The sequence below is a fragment of the Tympanuchus pallidicinctus genome, unplaced genomic scaffold (assembly GCF_026119805.1).
Source record: "Tympanuchus pallidicinctus isolate F22 unplaced genomic scaffold, pur_lepc_1.0 scaffold14, whole genome shotgun sequence".
Lineage (NCBI taxonomy): Eukaryota > Metazoa > Chordata > Aves > Galliformes > Phasianidae > Tympanuchus > Tympanuchus pallidicinctus.
The window spans coordinates 5,639,935-5,657,636 of record NW_026294659.1 but is presented as its reverse complement, the minus strand read 5'-3'; the positions used below and the strand labels follow the sequence as shown (position 1 = coordinate 5,657,636).

General features: G+C 34.8%; 1 protein-coding gene across 1 annotated transcript in view; it reads right to left on the bottom strand.

The window, feature by feature from the left end:
- IL1RAPL1 (interleukin 1 receptor accessory protein like 1) overlaps positions 1-17,702 on the bottom strand; it is a 685,271-nt gene that overhangs the window by 326,025 nt on the left and 341,544 nt on the right. The window contains exon 3 of the mRNA XM_052674171.1: positions 10,867-11,146. Coding sequence (XP_052530131.1) covers positions 10,867-11,146 — 280 coding nt within the window. The remainder of the gene's footprint in view (positions 1-10,866; positions 11,147-17,702) is intronic.

Here is a 17,702-nt window from a genome sequence, read left to right as displayed (position 1 = left end):
TCTTGTACATCTTATTCTTATCTGAGGCATTTTTTCCACTTTAAAGTGGCAAATGAATCAAACTAACATTGTTGTGAGTCAAAAAGGGACAGAATGCAAGGGTATTATAAAGGAAATATTACTGCAGAGGGTGAAGCAGCCAGCACTCTGCCAAGGGGAAATGTGATGCATCCTTAGTGTCACCATCATCTCGAACTGCCTGCCTGAGGGCACTGCCTCCACTGAGTCTTACAAGGTGGCTTAAGAAAGCAATACAACCCGGAAATCGGGAAGCTGAACGTATAACTATTACATTTCGTTACTGTTTCAGAAATGATTTTAAGAAGGATGATGATTCAATATTATTTGATGTAAACCTGAATCTGTACAATTTGTTAATGACTTTTCTACCTTGCATGCCATACAGCCTGGGGTAAAATATAAAAATATAAAATTCAGAGGACAGTAGAATCACAGATGACATATTAATTGTAATAGTATATATATGCCCCATTAAAATTAAAACCATATAATTCTAAAAAGCATCAAATTTGTAGATTTAAGGTACGGGGGAAAAAAAAATGTAACGCAAAGAAAAAAACAGAATTATTACAGTTTCCTTAATCCTGTCACCTTGCGTGCTTATATTACAATGTTATCCTTATATACCATGAGCACATTTCTTCGTTCCCAATGTTTCCTCCAATAAGCACGTTCCTCTTCTTAAATGGTACAATGGAGATATGATTGGTACAATCAATGTACAACTCCAGGAATATGCTCCGATCTGATCTCGTTTTACTTTCTATCTTACCACTCAGCATGCAGGTCCTGATTCCACTTACTCATATCCTGAATTGAATGCAAAGGATTTAATTTGCTTATAAGCTTGAATATAGTTTTATTAATGCCCTACCAAAGGTTTTAATTAACCTTTCACCTTTCAAACCACAATATTTGACTGCAATCACCCAGGGAAATTATTTTTCTTTTTTTTTTTTTCTATCCTTCTGCTCAAAACTTTAGACAAGCAATGAAGAACTGTTTGTTTTACTGAAGAGGTAACAGAAAAATTCTGTTTTCAGATTAACTGTTCTCAAATGTATCTTAATTAACTAAGTGGAACTGTCCTTTAAAAAGATATGCAGATGAAATAACCAGCTGAAACTCTTATCTTACTCCACATGGAACTTACATAAATTCAAGAACTGAGTTCAGTCGTTTGAATGTATTACGCAGTACCCTTCACTACAATCAAGTTAAGACTTTAACAAATACGTTTCCAAAAACACTCAAATTATACTTCAAATGAAAACACTTAAGTGTAGAAGAGAATCATAGAATCATAAAATATCCTGAGTTGAAAGGGACTTGTAGGGATCATCAAGTCAAACTCCTGGCTCCACACAGCACCGCCCAAAATTAAACCCAATGTCTGAGAGCGCTGTCCAGACGCTCCTTGAACTCCGGCACTCGGGGCCGTGCCCACAGCCCTGTGCATCCCGTTCCATGCCCACCACCTTCTGGTGCAGACCCTTTCCCTAACACCCAGCTGCCCTCCCCTGACACAGCCCTATGCTGTTCCCTCGGACCCTGTTGCTGTCACACAATCAGTGCTGCCCCTCACTCTTCCCTGCTCTACGCTGAACAAACCAGGGTTCTTCACTTGCTTTACATACATCTTGCCCTTCAGAGCCTTCCACACTTTGTAGCCCTCTTTTGGACACTCCGATTGTTTTATGTCCTTTTTATACTGTGGTGTCCTAAACTGCACACATTATACAAGGTGAGGCAGCACCAGTGTAAAGAAGGACAATCACTTCCCTCGACTATCTGGCAATGCCGTGTTTGATGCAGCCCAGGATATGGTTGGCCTTCCTGGCTGCTTGGACTGTTGATTCATGTTCAACTTGCTGTCAATCAAGACCCCCATAACCCATTCAGCTTGGGTGCTCTCCAGAGTCTCATACCCCAGTCCATAGATATAGCCAGGGTAGCCCCTTGTCAGCTGCAGAAACTGGCACTTCTTAAATTTCAGGCAGCGATTGCCCAGCTCTCTAATTTGTCTAGATGTCTCTGCAAGGCCTCTTCACCCTTGATGGAGTCAGAAGTTCTCCCCAATTCTGTATCATCAGCAAACTTGCTCAAAATACCTTTCTAGACTTACATCTACCTGTTTATGAAGACATTAAAGAGAACTGGCCATAAAATATAGCCCTGGGAAACCCCACCAGTGACTGGCCACCAGCCTGACGTAATCTCATTTACTATAACCCTTTGGGCCTGACCCATCAGCCAATTGCACATCCACTGCATTGTGTTTTTGTCTAGCCATATCCTGGACATTTTCTCCAGAAGGATACTGTGAGAAAAAAGAATTAAAAGCTTTACTGAAATCCAAAAGGATAACATCAGTTGGCTTCCCTTAGTCAACTAGATGAGTGACTTTGTCATAAAAGCAAATTAAGTTAGGTAAACAGGAAGAATATCTTCCTAGTGCTGAACAGTTGTGCAGTTTATTACAAAAGATAATAACTGCAAATTCAGGACTTGTTGGAATTATCAACTCATTCCCAGAGACCATAAATAATAATCTCAATCAAAACTCAGAAACTTTGAGAGTGAAGAGCTCTCTATGGAAAGGTATTTTCTGCACTTTGGTGATAGTTTTCGTTTACTGGAAAAAGAATTGTTCCTAAAGTATTTTTTTTTTTAAATTTATTTATTGTTGCAGCAATAGTTTAAATGAATAATCTCAAAATGTTATATTCAAGATCATCTGCGAGTAGTGGCACTGAAAAATCTAATGCCAGTCATTACTAGAATATTGTCTATCGAGTGCTGCTGTAGTAATTTGAGCACATATGAGTATTCAGAAGTTTCATTTTGAAACTTTTATATGAGTGTTATGCAGCAACATACAGCAGTACACTTCATGCTATGCGTCATTCATTTGCATTCCAGTAGGAAGACCTTGTGCTTACTGGGATTTACAATGCTCTGATCATATGCTGAATGGCTACAAAGCCTTGGGATCTAAGCACCTTATTATTCTTTTCCTTACCACTGAATGAAAAGGGTAACTGAAAGGACATTTTCATTAACAGATAAGGTTTTGTATTTGATTTTTCATTTATACTCACTGTGAAATAAATTGTTAAGTAAATACAGTTTATAAAAACATGTCTTTTTCTAAGAAATGACAAACAGAACAATACAAGCAAACTGCAGTTAAAAGCAAAGATGTCAGCAAAGCTATTTTTACTATGCAAGACGAATAATGATTATCCCTTTAAAAGCATTTAAGCAAATCTTTGGCATCAAAGTACTGTATTAACAATTCCTGAGCTTTAAGCAACACTGAAAGTAGAATGAATATGTGACGGCTACTCTGAAAGCAATGACTCACTATTTTATTATGTTGACCCATGACATCACAGTTGGTTGATGGTGTGGCAGTAGGGGTTGAACCTTCCCACCAATATCCCATTACATGCTATTAGCATGTGACAGATGGCAGCAGAGAGGCAGTCTGACACAATGGATCTGACGTGGAAGTGCAGATGAAGTGTATCACTGAATTCCTCCATACAGAAAAAAAGTATCTATACATATTGATATACATTAATGCTTGCTGAATGCTTGAGGAGACCAAACAGTGGATGTGAGCACAATGAGCGGTGGGTGGATTGTTTCAGCAGCGGTGACAGCAACAGTGACGTGCAGGACAAGCCAAGGCCGTTGCACAGTTTTCACACCATGAAATGAAAACTGTTTTCATCAGTTCATCTCCAAAAATCAGCTAATGGTGTTAGCTATGTTGAAAAATAGTGTTTTGTTGCTGAGAATTTGCTCTATCAATGATTTTGTGCTCTTTGTATCTGCTGTAGTTTCCATGGAAAAAATTGGAGGCATTACTTTTGGAGCAACCTGAGTATCTTCAAATACAAATACATACATACATACATACATACATCTATGCATGAAGGAGAAAGGTTCAGGTTACTAAGTAAATATTTAGAAGCATATTTTCTAGAAATTGTTGGAACATTTGTTCCAACAATTCTAGAAACTGTTCATTCCTGTTGCACCAAGAAAATAACAGTAACTCAATTCTGCTTTCTGAATAGGTAAACAGAGCCTTAAATACAAGACCACAGAATAACAAATGTATTAAGAATTTGAAAGGGGGTCAATGGAAGCTTTTATGTGCAACTGAAAAGCTTTAGTTTCTTGAATTTTCCCTTCTGATGTTCAAAACATTTATTTCTGAACAGACAAAAAAAAAAAATTGTTTCTTTCTAAATATCTATAAAATGCTATCTATAGCACCACTTATCACTCCTGCACAATCCCTCTGTTTTTTGCCTCAAGTCCTGATTAAGGCCTAGGTATAGAACAGAAATAATTTGTATTTTTCATAACAGCATGACTTGCAACATGTCTCCCTGCAGTGCTTCACATGCCTTTATCAAAGCATTGTCCCATCAATGATTCTGAATTTTTTTTAGGAAGTAAGACACAGCAAATCTAAGAGATACACTGTTGTCTTGTTTAATAGACATATTATATGTTGAAGTCTAGCTTCCTTGGGATTGAATATATAATCTTAAACCCCATTGTAATCATAATAGAAACCCCAAGGTGCCTGTCCTTGGTTTGAGTCTACGTGTTACAAAGTCCAAAACTTCTCAAAAATAACAGGAGAGTTAGTGTGAATACTGAGGCAAAAGTGTACCTGGGCCCAAACACTTAGCTGAGCTGCTCACAATTATGTCCAGTAAATATAAAATCCAGACAAGACACACACACATTTCAGGAAAGGAAAACAAAGAAAACAAACAAACAAACAAAACTACAAACTTGACCCCTCCTCCATAAAAGCATGTTACGAAAATACAATTGAAAATGCATTAGTTCTTACTCTCATTCAAGGAATGTCTGTCACTTTACTAGCCCTGGTTAAAAGTGACACACTTTTAATATGTACACTTTGGCCTTAGAAGCCTTCCAACTTAACCACATATACTCAGCATCACAGAAATAACTTTGTCTGAGTAGTTTATTATTCCCTGCTGTTGAATCTCAACAGTTCACCTTATTTTTGAGACAGAAAGATTTGTTAAGCAAAGAAAACATACACAACTGTCTAATATTTGTTCTTTTCACTACCTATTGTAAATAAATGAAAATTGAATATAAAAAATGTTTTCTGCTTGTCCTACAGCAGCCTAACATATCAAGCAAAAAAAAACCCCGCAATTGTTATAATTTTCCTTTTGAGACTACTTTTCAAAAACTTCATTCATTTACTTCTATATAAATCCTCTAATTAAATTTCATTATGCAAGTCCATTAAATGCTTCCCTTTGGGAGCATTTTAATGCTCTGGCAGCAGGTATATATATAAAACTGAATCCAAATAAAGCAGCTAGACCAAAAACAATCTTATCTCTTTATATGCTGCAAAGCATTTTAAATAGCTTATGTCAAGATTAGCATACAAGGATGAAAAAATAAATGCCAAAATAATGCAAAGGTCATGTTACAAAGATTTCCTGCAGACTGACAAATGTAATTCCCAGTTTTTATTATCAGGATATCATTGAAAAAGTTGAAAGTATGCCCTACAGATAACAAAGTTTAGCCCCAAAGCAAGTGGATAAAATCCACAGTGTAGCCACAGAAAGGCCAAACTGGCTCACATGACTTGGCTACATTCACACAAGAAGTCTGCCCTAGACAGCAATTAAACCCTTTTGTCAAGCTCATCTTCATCACAAATAACCAGACTATCCCTTCAGTCCTTTAATTCTCTTCCTTACACACTGTGTGCGTATCAATATGCTGGCATGTTTATCAATAATGCATATGTATTTATGGACATATTTACATGTGAACAGTAAACTTGCAATAAATGAAAATAGGAGCCCTCCTCACTGTTCAGTAATGATTAGCTTTCTAAGTGAAGTCTATATTTAGTACTCAAAGGTTATATCATAATCCTTCCCGCATCAAAAGGTTGAACTAAAACCATGGAGCAAATCTTGATGTCTGATCATCACCTTTTCACCCTTTGCAATTAAATACCTCCAGACCTGTTGGGTCAGTCACACCACCTATGAAACTAGCAAAGCCAGGATTAGAAGCCAGTGCTAATTTGACAGATGGCAGCACTAAATAAGCAACCAAGATGCAATTAGCATTAGTTTTTCTCTATAGAGAGATTTTCTGCATAACATTATTTTCAGTGTTACAAATAGTTTGACTTGCCAAATGGGCTTGTAAACATTATGCCTGGAAGATATAAAATATATATCTATATCTGTAACTCTACCAATTTAAGACTACATTCGCCATTGGAATTGGCCAAAAAATTCATTATGAAATAAAAGTCACCACAATATGCATCTTTATTTAGGTTATGTTTACATGTAAACACTCACTTTATCATAACAGAACAAGAAAGAGATACACTGTTTGGATACAAAGTATTTAGTGCTATTTTATTACTTTTATCAAGCCTAAAGCATCTTTGAGGTCTGGCTTGCCTGAAAGCAAGAGAAAGAAATCTAAAAACAATGTTTGGAAACAAAATAGTTTTGAAAGTATCCATAAGCTGTTTCAGTTATTTCCTTTGCCTTCTATTTTCTCAAGTGCCTGAAAGTACATGATTTACTACTGAATGAAGTATTTCATATAAGGAACTAACTGTATTTTTTCCCTTCACCACTGGTGAAATCATGGCTGTTAACTTTAAATTCTTCTGTTATATATATTTTTCTAGAACTGATATTTTGTTTATAGTCACTCTCATGTATCTGAACAGGACTTGTTCACTTATATGTGTTCGCTAATTATCTCAGCAATTATATTTGTAAACACCTAAAAACAAAAGCCTTTTACAAAGACTAGACTACAGAAAAGTAAATAAAATTATCCAACCAACTCCAACCACCATTATTAAGGACAGACAGAGGACAAAGGAGAATTATACTATTTAAGGACACAGTGTATAAGGTACAATACATTATGTTTAGAAGGAGAATTTCTAGTTATAAAATAAACCTTACTATAAAACATGATTTTATAAGGAACAAACGCACTAGTTACTAAGAGCATCTTCAACTTAAAAAGATACCTGAATTCCTACATACACTATAATGAGGTGGTAAACATGATTTCTAAGCATTATCTAACTGACATACCAATGCAAAACCCTATCTGAATGAATTTAAAAAACCTATTTCATGTTTTTGCAATAGAGATCACTGTAGTACTTTAATATAAATCTGTTGTCCTCCTTATTCTCAGGCTCCACTCACATCAGCTGTTATTATATTGGGACATTATTGGACATACTATTATAAAAGTTTCGAGACAGGGAAGAAAAATGAAAATTGTAAGATAATATCAATCTAACAGAATGATAGTATTTCAACTTTTTTTGCAGCACTGAAGGAGGTGAAGTTTGACAGAAACTAGTATGCACTGGCTCCTATGCCAGGTGTGTATGTGTATTTATATAAACAATTTCTGCATGCTGAAGTTCAATATATACTTTCTCTCTTTGTATGGCTCATCTAGTTTTGCTACAGCCCCTATACACAACAAGCAACTGTGTGATGTAATAACCACTGAAAGGCTTAATGCAGTGGTGCCTGAAACAAAGAACATTATTGTCTTTCTTTGAAGCACTATGTAAGCTCATACATTTTCTACCAGTTGCATTAGACCTTGTATTGACAGCTGCAAGCTGAAAGTTATTTCTGTCCTCACTTCTCCAGCTATGGGTATGCATCAGTTCCTTGGTAATAAGAACTCAGTCTTGATGTTCTGAATTTTCAGCTTCTGAATCAGCTTTTCATCAGAAGAAAAGTGGAGATAATAAATTAAAGATAAGAGTACTGCAAACAGTTGTAAATAAGGGTTAAAGTTGCTTCTTTGCTTCTGAAGTAAAAAGAGCTACTGCTATCTTAAGTCTAATTTTTCTAAAACTATCAACTCCCCTAGGCAATAAAATCTCATGTTTCAACTGCAATCTACTCATTGTAGAAACTAGTTTGGTCCACCAACGTTTTTTTAATATGTAGCTAGCTTTTTTTTTTTTTTTTTTTAAATACTTCCTTTGCAATTTCTTCTCCTTACTGTTGGCACAGGTAGCAGAGGCGCAGAACTGCAAAAGAAGGTGTTGCTGAGGGAAAAAAAAAAAGCAAAAAAAAAAGCAAGTACTGGAGTGTTTCACTTCTTTAAGCAGATCTGAAATGGAAACCAGGAATTATAGTGTGGTTTAGGTTGGAAGCAAAAGTAAAGCCCACCCAGCCCTAGTCCCTCCCATGGGCAGGTCTGCCCTCACCAGCTCAGGCTGCTCAGGCCCCCATCCAACCTGGTCTCGAGTGCCTCCAAGGATGGGGCACCACAGCTTCTTTGGGCAGCTGTGCCAAGGCCTTGTGGCCCTTCGAGTAAGAATCGAGAATTCGAGGAAGAACCATTTATTCAAAGCTCAGTTCTCCTTTTCACTGTTTGCTTTTTACTGCCTGTTACTACAGACAGTCTCTCGTTCCTGATCTATTCAAATTGTTGCAAGAATCACACTGAACATTGTTTTTTTACTTGGACTTTTAATTGAGCTTCTCAATTAAGTCTTCAAAACTAAATAGTTCATAATATCGTTTTGAAGGTATATAAAGCTCTCTTCATTAAAATAAGAAAAAAAAAAACTTCTAATGTGCAAAAAACAAACAAACAAAAAACAACTAAATCTCATCTCTGCCAGCTTCATCACAATCCCTGACAGCAATTACAGTTCTTGTTCTCTAATCCTTCTTTTTTTTTTTTTTTTTTTTTTTTTTTTTCTCCAGATAGTATATAGTGTAAGAATCTGAAGAAACAAATGAAGAAAAAGATTGCTGAGGAATTTATTTTACTTATTTCTGATAAAAATACTGAATATATGTTTATCTCAGGAACATAAATTATTCTGTTTTAAATTTGATTGTAAGTGGACATCCAAAACTATTTCAAAGTAATCTTTCACAGTAAGCATAAAACAATTTGAGATGAAGATGCTGTTTTCTACCAGTAACCACATTGATCATACAACTGAAAGGTTCCATGAAACAAATTTATATCTGAAACATTAATATAAAATAATAGGCAGAGACTTCTGTGTATTCTCCAACCTGCTTATACCAGTGGATCTACCCAAACTGATAAGACTTTTTATCTTATCATAAGAGTAATTCAGGATCACAAATTAATCATTATTATTTTTATAATCTCTCCTCTCTCAACACATCAGAGCACTGACAGTTGGAAATTAAGCACGTGCTACAAAAGCAGGATGCAGCTTAAAGTAGATTAGAAAAAGTTTCTATTAGTTTAAAAAAAATATGCTTAGATAAAACATTAACACAGGTTGAAACGATGAACAAATTTTAAAGAATGACTGATTATCAAAATGAAGCATTTATCTAATACTTTTACAAAGTTCAATATCAGATGTTTGAAGTTTTCTTTGTCTAAAGAGTGAGAGCTATGGAATAACTGACAAAAGTGTTGCCATCTTCATGGCTACTGTTATGCACTTCAAAACATTAATCTAAGCATAAATATTCCCCCTAAGTAGCGTAATGTGCAATATTTTCTTAAAGAGAAAGCCATCCTGATCAGAAGAAGAAACATACTGAAAACATTATTGAAGAAATGATGCAATACCAAGCCTCTCACAAATTATGCAAAGAGCTCAGAAACAAATGTTAAAAACCACGTCCAGTGAAAAAATCTTTCACCACGCACAATTCAGACAGTGTTGCCTTCCTGAACCCCCACAAAAGGAAGAGTAGTAGACAGTAAATATCACGGGCCTCTTCTGGTGCTTTCTCATTTTCCTTGTAACATAGAATAGTTTCATTATGCATTTCTTGTCTAGTCCTTCAGCTGCCTTATTCTTTCTTTTTTCTATGGTGTGTGAATAGCAACACTGCCTTATAGATAGGCTGAAAGAGTGGAACGCTGCTTCATCTGTTCACCTAAGTACAACCAAACATTTCAAACCCTCAAACAACAATTAGTAGCAACTCTTCTCTGTACCTGTGATTCTACTTTGTGTAATTTCAAATCAAGTTAAAACTTGTATAAATCTGCTAGAAAATAACAAATTGCCTAGATAATCTTTTTGAATTGAAGTGCTGGAAAAAATACCTCAGTGCAAAGCATTATAAAGGTAGAGAAAGAAGCTCTACATCTGTTTTAGAAAGCAGGAATTAGAATCTAGACTAAGGTATGGTGATAAGGCTTGATGCCTTGAACCTTAAATACCTTTGGAAGACATTTGGTATCAAGCCTCCATTATCAGGTTAAATCAGCTGTGATTAGGATATGTACATCCATAAAAATTTTTGAAACTTCTTCATAATTATACTCTATTTGAATTCATGCAAAGTCAAACTTCACATCAAATAGCACCTTTTTACAGAAAAAAAAAAGAAAAAAGAAAAAGAATTAAAAGAAACCAAAGAACAAAACTCATGTAAAAAGAAATCCAAATATGAAAAATGAACTTTTAACTCCAGAAAAAACATTTTAGGAATTAAACTAGAATCAGAAGCAGCAACATAAGACTTATACGTCCAGTTTTACCCACCTTATGAATGTTGGATATTGCAATAAATAAATTAATACAACTCCCTCCCCCCCTCCAAATATCCCAAACATTCAACTGTAATTTCTAATTAACATAAAAAATTTCAGGGAAGGAACAGCAAGAGAAGAAGAAAAAGCAAAAAATCAAAAAACATTTTTCTTTGCATAAAAGTCTTACTATTAAGAGCCATGACTGATATACATATATATATTATTTAAATGTAATATATTAAAATATAATACCTTATAACACATGCATAGAGTCCGCTGTCTTGTACCACTGTTGGTCGGAACCAAATAGAATCTTCTTCTTTGCTCATTCTAGTTCCATCAAAAGCTATAGGTTCCTCAAAATCTCCTGGCCCAGAGCTTTTGTACCACATCAAGCTGAGTCCAGCACTTTGGGCTAGGGAGTAATTAGCTCTAATGTATCCATAAAAGAGCGCACATTTTATACGAACAGGTTCTCCCACTAGAACTTGATATTTCTTGTAATCCACAGACCAGTCAGTGCATCCATCAGCTGAAAGAGAAGAGAAAATGAAAATAGATTACCAAAGGCTTCAGAGACTTCTCCTTATGTATTGTTTCATTCTGGGAGAGAACTGCCTTTAAAAAGGTCCACTGAGTAAACAGTTGTAGTCTTTTGATCGCTGAAAAATTAACCTCATTTTCACACCATTAATTTAATGTACTTTTCTAGGAAGAACAAAGAAATGCACTTGTGTTAAATGCTGGTAATTTCTGAGATAACTGAGCATTTATTTATTTATGTATTTATTTACTTTAAATTTTGTGCAACACAAGCATGAACAGTTGAGAAAAATAAGTAGAGAGGACAAACTATCAGATGCAGGGCTTGGCCAGACAAACACAGTGATTGACATCAATTTACACAGAAAACAAACTTTTTACACCTTTTCTTCTTCTCTTATCCTTCCTTTCCCCTGCAAAACATGGGTCTGCAGAACTCTACACTTTCTACACCCTCATAATCTGGTGCCCTTGGCTCACAATCCTACTGACTACAAGGAAAGAATGGAAAGAAAATTAGAGTGGCATGTTCTTAGGAAAGAGAATACTGTGAACGCTCAAATAGATGACAGCATGCATGTGCTGTAATGGGCACTTCCTACATATACTCTACATGGGACGCATAAAGCATTTTCTTCAGTCTAGAAAAGCTTGGATGTATGGTAAAAAAAAATTAAAATCTTGACTGCCTACTCATTTAGGAATGTAATTTTCAAAGACCCAAAGACAACTATGTTCAAAATACAGTCTACTTTCAGAGAAGTCTTTGGAATATTCTGTTGACATTGGTACCTTAAAAATATTATATATTCGCAGTTGGATATTAAACACTTCTGCTATTAGTCTCATAAGTAGGAAAAGACAAGACCAAAGGCTTAATATTTATCCAGATATGTTAATATTAAGTAAATTGAGGGATTTCTGTTAGGCTTTCTGTTCTAACAGTGGTCCATTTCAGTTTTGACTGGATTATCTTTCTTTTGGGGTATTTTCCAAAGAAAGTACTTAGGGTTTCCTTTTCAAATTATGGCTGCTACAAGTACATAACTAACAAAAAGGTGGCAAAAGAAGAACTTTAATTTAAACATAACTTTAAACATAAGTTGGTAATAGCTAAGGGTATAAAATATGATAGAGAAAGTGAACAAAGGATAATGCAGCAATGTAGCTAAGACTGTTGGGTTGGGAGGGGATTTCGGGGTCATAATCTCCTAGGAAAATAAACTTCCATTAATTGGCTGTTCATAGACAATCTTTATGGAAGATTATCACAAGATGCACAAGACTTTCTTTTCAAAATTATTCCACCATGACAGTTTTCACAATAATGTTTTACCATCAAAAATTACAAAATCTAAACTTGTACTCTGCTCTGAATTATCTCATTTCAACCTGGTTGTTTCTTTTTGCTTATATGAGCCAGCATTAAAAAGAAAAAAAAAAAAAAAACATTCCAGATGGGCACTGATAATTATCCTTAATATTACACTGTCTATACTTACTAAAATACTTGAGCCTATTTGCTATATGCAACATAACACATTTTATTCCGCTGTATGTTCTTTTTATGAAAAAAGCAAAGATTTACTATTTTCGGCTTATGCATCTTTTCATTTGCTATAAAAATAAATCCCAACATAAATGAAGTAACAGAGATAAAAATGTAGTGTGCATGGGGAGATGAGAAAGAAAAGTGTGGTCACTTCTATTCTTAGACCACTTAAATTTTGTACTTTCAACAAAGTACCAGTGTAAAATTGGAAGCATGAAAAAAATATGTATTTATCATTAGTAGTAAAGTTTTCAAATGACCACATAAAATATATTTTATACATGATTTCCTTTTTTCACTAAGACTGCTATTACAGATTTGCACATTACTATCTGGCACTTATGTCTGAGACAGCACTTCCCATTTGAAATCCCATTTTACATTCCATATAAAACTCTCAGAAATTACTTTGTAAGCTAAAAACTTAAATATTTTGATCTCTATCTAGAACTATGTGAGGGCTGGTATGAAGTGACGTCAACAAGGGAAAAGGGGGTTGCTGAAGGACATTTGAAGTCAATGTAAAAATTATTTTGAACCATATTGTCCATTAAATAAGTGAGGTCCTATAAGTTACAGTCTTCTCAGTCTCAGCTGAGAGAAGCACTAAACGTGGAAGACTTGTTATCTCACAAACCACAGCAAACTCATAAGTCCACAGAAAGAAAAATAATGGAGAAATAAACTCAAGGTTTGCCTTAAGTTAATTCATAATTCTCTAGGTTTTGGCTTCAGAATGCTACGTTAAGATTAAACGAAGTACATATACCCAGATACTGGATTATACAGACTCAGGATATCCTGTTGAAAGTTTTTATGTCATCCTTTTTTTATATTATTTTTAACCTACAATAGGCCAAATTAAATGATAACTTTTGTCTGAATTAATATAAATCCTCTATCACCATTAAATTGAAAATAAAAACAAAACAAAAAGTATACAAAAGCTATATTATGCAAGTCAGAGCAACCAAAAAAGAATGACTGTATGTTGAAGTAGTTCTTAAGAGCACTCTTCCCTGATGTCCATTCAGTCTCCCTCACTTCATTAAAGTGTTTTTGTAGTTCACCATGATATGTAAAATAGGAGACTTTGTAAATATACATTTAAGGGTAGCCTCACTTTTACTGACATGTCAGGTTGTGCTGGGTTGCCCCCTGTCAGCAGCCAACCACCCAAGCACCAAGTCACTCACTAAGCCCCATCTACAATGGCATAAAAGATAAGAAGAGAAAGTACAAAAAAATCTTGAAACAAGATAAAGATGGTTAAAAAAAAAAAAAAAAAAAAAAGTAAAATAAAACCCAATACTACTAATGCAAAAGCATTCACTTGCAACTGCTACAAGGAAACTAATACTCAGCCAGTCTCCAAGCAACAGCTACCACACAAGCCAAACTGTTGCTTTTTATTGCTTAGCATGATGGATTTGTTGTAGAATATTTCTTCAGCCAATTTGGGTTGACTGAGCAGGCTGTGTCTGCACACAATCTCTTAACCATCCCTTCCCACCAATCTTCTTTCCAGGGAGAGCGGAATCGGAGAAAGCCTTGATGCTGTGCAAGCACTGTTCAGCAAAAACCAAAACACTGATAGTGTTAGCAACACTGTTCTAGTCACAAATCCAAAACCTTACAATCTGCTAAGAACAAAATTAACTCCTAGTCAGATCCAGCAATCAGGTACCTATTTTTTTCTGTGTTTCTTTGTGCTCCCTTCTTCCAATAATTCATTTTTAATACAGAGACCTTCTGTACATTTACAGTACAAAGTTGGCAGCATATTACAATCAATAAACACAAAACACAATGATTAGTTTATTAGTACAATTTCTATTGATCTGATCGTTACCGCATTAATGATCAGTGTCCATCTAAAATGAATTTGCTTGTTCATTTTATTTACTATACACCTTTACTTGAGGTGTATTCTGCAGCCTTTGTTTCTTCTGTGACAGCACTAGAGTACCTGTGGTACTTTCTTAGACTTTAAGAATGCAAGCCTCTTCCCTGCCTGGTCCCCAAAAACAAGTTATGATTTACTTTGATAGAACTTCTCCCTAGTTCCACTGGCCTACAATTTCTACTGTTAACTACATAATTTAGAAATCTGAATCCTGATACTTATCGATCGTAGACATCCTGCTGGAATTGCAAATAAATGTAATACTACCTCAAACTGAAGAAAAATTACCACAACAAGTGCCTATGTTAATTTCTCAAAATTTAACAAATCAAGCTAGGATGGCTTTTGGAAAGATTTCCAAGAAAAGAGATTCCCTGAACTGTACTGGTGTATTGTTGTATAGCAGATGGCAAATTATTTAATTTTTCCCAGAAGCACTTCTTACTCTTGAAACTGCTTCTGAAAAATTCATTCTGTACTCCAGTAGCTTCACTTCAGAGATTATGAAGGAGATATCAAGTTTTTCTCCACATTGAAATTTCAGTAGCACTTGGATAACAGCTGCACATTTAAACTTTTTCTCCTACAAAAGAATTTAACTGCATAATCACGTTTTGGAATATCAGCTATATTGAAATAATTAAACATGTAAAGACTCCATGTCTTTCCACAAGAGAATCCAAAAGATTAGTTTGTAATACAAGAGGATTACAGTTGATCAAACTGTCATGTGTGTAGGAGAGTGCAAGCACCTTGCACTGCTGTGACTTAGCTACTGGATATTTCTTAAGCTGCAGTAGCACAACTGTTCGATTTGGGCTATGCAGAAAGGAGAAGATTCCTAGTGAGTGCTTCAGAGGATCTGAGACCCAAAGAAACATAATTTATTTCAACCAGACTTTGAATCAAAGGATAATTTTTGACTTTAAAAAGTTCAAAGATTGAAAGTTATAAGCATATAATTAACTATACATAGGCCATGAGTTGCCAGCAAAAACACGTATTAAAAACTCGTATTTCTATTTGGTAGTCTGTTCTACATTACTTTTAATCTTGAAATAAAAAGAGATAATTAATATATTAAAAACGGTGATCTTGGACTGACAATATTAGTATTACTTACCAAAGTGTATATGTATATATACACCGCATGCAACTCCTATAGATTTTGATGACAGTTTAGAGCTCAGAAGTAGTACTGCTAGAATCAAAACATAGGGATGGACTTACTGAAAGACATAGATCTGTCAGATAGACATTTGTATCTGTATCTGCAATTGCATAGTATTAAAATACAGCATGATATTTAATAGCATAGAACAGTTTTTGGAAGTTTTTTCTTTTTCTTTATTCATAAAACTACTCATTTCTCCAAAAAAAAAAAAAAAAAAAAAAAAAAAAAGAATTACTTTCAAAAAATTTCAGTACATCTAGCATCACTGCTTCAATTTGATTAACTGTATGTATTTTTACACACAAAAGAACTGAGCAAGTAATTAGAGTATTCTACATGGTTATGGCTGTTCCAGTTCCAACATATGACTGGAGATCAGTGCCACACTGGGAGCCAGAAGATTTTTCCACTGGATAAGTCAAGCCAGCATCTGCACTATCCTATCATCAGACTGCAGTAAATGAGTAAATAATTACTAATATAAAAACAAACAGCAAGAAACAACTCCAAAACAACATAAAGAAAGCAAACAAATAAACAGAAAAAATGTTCACTTTGGTATAACCATCCTTAGGGCAAAGCACACATTTACATTAAAAAATACTTGACAGTTTAAACAGATTAATCTATTCTATGTTGTCAGATTACAGAACAGTAGCAAAAAAAAGAGTCACATCTGTTAATAATGCTAGATTTTGAGTGCTTCGCTTTATGTAAATATAAGAAAGTGTGTTGAACTTAGAGAAGGACACAGTTTTCTTCACTTCAGCATTTGTTCTCATTCCCAAGGGCCCTTTAAATGTTTCTGTATGAATATCCCAGTGGCCAAAGGAATTTTTTAATATTACTCTGCAACTTACTACCAGGACACTATACAATGCTCAGCTGCATAACACTTAGAAAACACACACTTGCCAAAATAATTATCTTATTCATTGCAATTTGAGAAGTTTTTTTTTTTAATTAAAGTGCAACCCTTTTTGTATGAAAAGTACTTCCATTTATTGAAAGCAGGATATAAAAGGCTGCAGGAAAAAAAAAAAAACACAATTGTGTTTGCTCTATGAAACTGCAATGGAAATTTACATCTGTGTGCAATATAGGAATCTTTTAGCATTGAATTACTTTAAAAGAAACACATTTGCTGATGAAATAGAAATAATTTTTTAATTAAATAACTTTTTATGGTATACTTTCTTTTCTTGCAGATGCTATGAAGTCCAAAACATGATAGCTTAATGGTTGTCGGAAACTCACGAAGGACTTAGTAGGAAACAATAATATTAACTGAACTTTAAAGAGAAAATATTAACTACAGTAAATCTGCTCTCTGTGGATTATAAAAAGTCATTATAAATCTGTCTGTACACTTTTCCTTTTGTTTTAGAGGGACCCATCTTATTACAGCATCTGGCCTTTTCCTCTTCCCCACCCCCTCACCCCCAATATTAAGTTCAGAAGCTAAAGCTTAAGAAGATATTAAATTTTGTAAATCTTTGCTCCCTAGCTTGACATTTCCCCTCTTCCCAGATGCCACATGCCTGCCACAGTTGAGCCAGCTTACCAAAGAGGCCACTGGAGTAATATAGTAGTTCAATACTTTAATCTCATTAGATAACGGAAATAAAAATCATTACCGTTTGAATTTGAGGAGAAAACTTTCCTTCTTTTACTAAAGTTTACTTTTAAGCTTACCATGAATGCTTAGGTTGGAGTAAATCTAGAGAAACAAAATGGGTTTAATTGAGTTTGGAAACCAAATCTTGTGGGATTCAGAGAAAAAGCTCTCTCAGGTAACTTTCCAGATCAGATAAGTATGCTGAAGAGCACTGAATTTTGAAGGCAAAAATCACATCCGAGCATTTCTCTTCCACTGCTTATGCTATTCCCCAGACTACATCCAAAACAAAATT